Raw genomic sequence first — 5130 nt, 5'->3', positions numbered from 1 at the left:
GGGGCTGGCTGAGTGAGTTTTAGGTGGAGTGTTTGGAGCTGGCTGTGTGAGTTCTGTGTGAGTGTTTGGGCTGGATGTGTGAGTTCTGGGTGAGGGATTGGGGCTGCTGTGTGAGTTCTGGGTGAGGGATTGGGGCTGGCGGTGTGAGTTCTGGGTGAGTGTTTGGGGCTGGCTGTGTGAGTTCTGGGTCAGTGTTTGGGGCTGGCTGTGTGAGTTCTGGGTGAGTGTTTGGAGCTATCTGTGTGAGTTCTGGGTGAGTGTTTGTGCTGGCCGTGTGAGTTCTGAGTGAGTGTTTGGGGCTGGCTGTGTGAGTTCTGGGTGAGTGTTTCGGGGTGGCTGTGTGAGTTCTGGGTGAGTGTTTGGTGCTGGCCATGTGAGTTCTGGGAGAGTGTTTGGGGCTTTCTGTGTGAGTTCTGGGTGAGTGTTTGGGGCTGGTTGTGTGAGTTCTGGGTGAGTGTTTGGGGCTGGCTGGTGAGTTCTGGGTGAGTGTTTGGGGCTGGCTGTGTGAGTTCTGGGTGAGTGCTGGGGCTGGCTGTGTGAGTTCTGGGTGAGTGTTTGGGCCTGGCTGTGTGAGTTCTCGGTGAGTGTTGGGGCTGGCTGTGTGAGTTCTGGGTGAGTGTTTGGGGCTGGCTGTGTGAGTTCTGGGTGAGTGTTTGGGGCTGGCTGAGTGAGTTTTAGGTGAGGATTTGGGGCTGGCTGTGTGAGTTCTGGGTGAGTGTTTGGGGCTGATTGTGTGAGTTCTGGGTGAGTGTTTGGGGCTGGCTGTGTGAGTTCTGGGTGAGGGTTTGGAGCTGGCTGTGTGAGTTCTGGGTGAGTGTTTGGGGCTGGCTGTGTGAGTTCTGGGTGACTGTTTGGGGCTGGTTGTGTGAGTTCTGGGTGAGTGTTTGAGGCTGGCAGTGTCAGTTCTGGGTGAGGGTTTGGGGCTGGCTGTGTGAGTTCTGGGTGAGGGTTTGGGGCTGGCTGTGTGAACCACTACCCACTCACCCACCCACCTCACCCCTCTCACCCACTCACCCATTCACCCAACCACTCACCCCACTCACCCACCCACTCACCCACTCACCCACCCACTCACCCATTCACCCACCCACTCACCCACTCACCCACTCACCCATTCACCCAACCACTCACCCACTCACCCACCCACTCACCCACTCACCCACCCACTCACCCATTCACCCACACCCTCACCACCCACTCACCCATTCACCCACCCACTCACCCACTCACCCACTCACCCATTCACCCAACCACTCACCCACTCACCCACCTCACCCCACCCACTCACCCATTCACCCATCACCCACTCACCACTCACCCACTCACCCACCCACTCACCCATCACCCACCACTCACCCCTCACCCACTCACCCACTCACTCACCCATCCACACTCACCCACTCACACACCATCACCCACCACACCCACTCACCCACCCACTCACCCACTCACCCACTCACCCATTCACCCAACCACTCACCCACTCACCCACCCACTCACCCACTCACACACCCACTCACCCATTCACCCACACACTCACCACCCACTCACCCATTCACCCACCCACTCACCCACTCACCCACCCCCATTCACCCAACCACTCACCCACTCCACCCACCCACTCACCCATTCACCCACCCACTCACACCATCACCCACTCACCCATTCACCCAACCACTCACCCACTCACCCACCCACTCACCCCACTCACCCATCACCACTCACCACCCACCCCACACCCCACCCACTCCCCACTCACCCACACCCCTCACCCACCCCCACCCCACTCACCCACCCCACCTCCACTCACCCCCACCACTCACCCACTCCCACCCACTCACCCATTCACCCAACCACTCACCCCCTCACCCACCCACCCACTCACCCACTCACCCATTCACCCAACCACTCCCACCCACCCACACCCACCCCCACCCCCCACTCACCCATTCACCCACCCACTCACCCACTCACCCACTCACCCACTCACCCAACCACTCACCCACTCACCCACCCCCACTCACCCCTCACCCACCCACTCACCCATTCACCCACACACTCCACCACCCACTCACCCATTCACCCACCCACTCACCCAATCACCCACTCACCCATTCACCCAACCACTCACCCACTCACCCACCCACTCACCCACTCACCCACTCACCCACTCACCCATTCACCCAACCACTCACCCACTCACACCACCCACTCACCCACTCACCCATTCACCCACCCACTCACCACTCACCCACTCACCCATTCACCCAACCACTCACCCACTCACCCACCCACTCACCCACTCACCCACTCACCCATTCACCCAACCACTCACCCACTCACCCACCCACTCACCCACTCACCCACCCCACTCACCCATTCACCCACCCACTCACCCACTCACCCACTCACCCATTCACCCAACCACTCCCCCACTCACCCACCCACTCACCCACTCACCCACCCACTCACCCATTCACCCACACACTCACCACCCACTCACCCATTCACCCACCCACTCACCCACTCACCCACTCACCCATTCACCCAACCACTCACCCACTCACCCACCCACTCACCCATTCACCCAACCACTCACCCACTCACCCACTCACCCATTCACCCAACCACTCACCCACTCACCCACCCACTCACCCACTCACCCACCCACTCACCCATTCACCCACACACTCACCACCCACTCACCCATTCACCCACCCACTCACCCACTCACCCACTCACCCATTCACCCAACCACTCACCCACTCACCCACCCACTCACCCACTCACCCACCCACTCACCCACTCACCCACTCACCCACTCACCCATTCACCCACCCACTCACCCACTCACCCACTCACCCACCCACTCACCCATTCACCCACACACTCACCCATTCACCCACACACTCACCCATTCACCCACACACTCACAAATTCACCCACACACTCACCCATTCACCCACACACTCACCCATTCACCCACACACCACCCATTCTCCCACACACTCACCCATTCACCCACACACTCACCCATTCACCCACACACTCACCCATTCACCCACACACACCCATTCTCCCACCCACACACCCATTCACCCACACACTCACCTATTCTCCCACCCACTCACCCATTCACCCACAAACTCATGCACCCACTTACCCATTTACCCACTCACCCATTCACCCACACACTCACGCACCCACTCACCCATTCACCCACCCACTTACCCATTCACCCACACACTTACCCATTCACCCACTCACCCATTCACCCCACACACTCACGGACCTACTTAACCATTCACCCACCCACTTACCCATTCACCCACACACCCACGCACCCACTTACCCATTCACCCACTCACCCACACACCACCCATTCTCCCACCCACTTACCCATTCACCCACACACTAACGCACCCACTCACCCACTCACGCACTCACCCACACATTCACCCACTCACCCACCCACTCACCCACTCACCACCCACCCCAACCACTCACCCACCCACTCACCCACTCACCCAACCACTCACCCATTCACCCATTCACCCACCCACTCACTCACCCACTCACCCACCCACCCACTCACCCAACCACTCACCCACTCACCCAACCACTCACCCACTCACCCAACCACTCACCCACTCACCCACCCACTCACCCACTCACCCAACCACTCACCCACTCACCACCCACTCACCACCCAAACACCCACCCACTCACCCAACCACTCACCCACTCACCCACCCACTCACCCACTCACCACCCACCCAACCACTCACCCACCCACTCACCCACTCACCCACCCACTCACCCATTCACCCATTCACCCACCCACTCACTCACCCACTCACCCACTCACCCATTCACCCACCCACTCACCCACTCACCCACTCACCACCCACTCACCACCCACTCACCACCCACTCACCCACTCACCCAACCACTCACCCACTCACCACCCACTCACCCACCCAACCACCCACCCACTCACCCAACCACTCACCCACTCACCCAACCACTCACCCCATTCACCACCCACTCACCCACCCAACCACCCACCCACTCACCCAACCACTCACCCACTCACCCACCCACTCACCCACTCACCACCCACCCAAACACTCACCCACCCACTCACCCACTCACCCACCACTCACCCATTCACCCATTCACCCACCCACTCACTCACCCACTCACCCACCCACCACTCACCCAACCACTCACCCACTCACCCAACCACTCACCCACTCACCCAACCACTCACCCACTCACCCACACACTCACCCACTCACCCAACCACTCACCCACTCACCACCCACTCACCCACCCAACCACCCACCCACCTCACCCAACCACTCACCCACTCACCCACCCACTCACCCACTCACCACCCACCCAACCACTCATCCACCCACTCACCCACTCACCCACCCACTCACCCATTCACCCATTCACCCACCCACTCACTCACCCACTCACCCTCTCACCCATTCACCCACCCACTCACCCACTCACCCACTCACCACCCACTCACCACCCACTCACCACCCACTCACCCACTCACCCACCCACTCACCCACTCACCCAACCACTCACCCACTCACCACCCACTCACCCACCCAACCACCCACCCACTCACCCAACCACTCACCCACTCACCCACCCACTCACCCACTCACCACCCACCCAACCACTCACCCACCCACTCACCCACTCACCCACCCACTCACCCATTCACCCATTCACCCACCCACTCACTCACCCACTCACCCACTCACCCATTCACCCACCCACTCACCCACTCACCCACTCACCCATTCACCCAACCACTCACCCACTCACCACCCACTCACCCACTCACCCACCCACTCACCCACTCACCCAACCACTCACCCACTCACCACCCACTCACCCACCCAACCACCCACCCACTCACCCAACCACTCACCCTCACCCACCCACTCACCCACTCACCACCCACCCAACCACTCACCCACCCACTCACCCACTCACCCACCCACTCACCCATTCACCCATTCACCCCCCACTCACTCACCCACTCACCCACTCACCCATTCACCCACCCACTCACCCACTCACCCACTCACCCATTCACCCAAC

General features: G+C 60.1%; 1 protein-coding gene across 1 annotated transcript in view; it reads right to left on the bottom strand.

Annotated features, from left to right (window-relative positions):
• LOC116936979 (unconventional myosin-VI-like) overlaps window positions 1-3271 on the bottom strand; it is a gene marked incomplete at its 3' end in the record, with an annotated part of 98819 nt that extends 95548 nt beyond the window's left edge. The window contains exon 1 of the mRNA XM_076063537.1: window positions 3268-3271. Coding sequence (XP_075919652.1) covers window positions 3268-3271 — 4 coding nt within the window. The remainder of the gene's footprint in view (window positions 1-3267) is intronic.
• Between the last annotated feature and the right edge of the window lie 1859 nt (window positions 3272-5130).

This window comes from Petromyzon marinus, unplaced genomic scaffold (assembly GCF_048934315.1).
Source record: "Petromyzon marinus isolate PM22_M1 ecotype Great Lakes invasive population unplaced genomic scaffold, UKy_Petmar_22M1.pri1.0 PM_Scaffold_144, whole genome shotgun sequence".
In the NCBI taxonomy this organism is placed as follows: domain Eukaryota; kingdom Metazoa; phylum Chordata; class Hyperoartia; order Petromyzontiformes; family Petromyzontidae; genus Petromyzon; species Petromyzon marinus.
The sequence above is the reverse complement of the archived record's forward strand: the minus strand, read 5'-3'. Positions and strand labels throughout refer to the sequence as shown.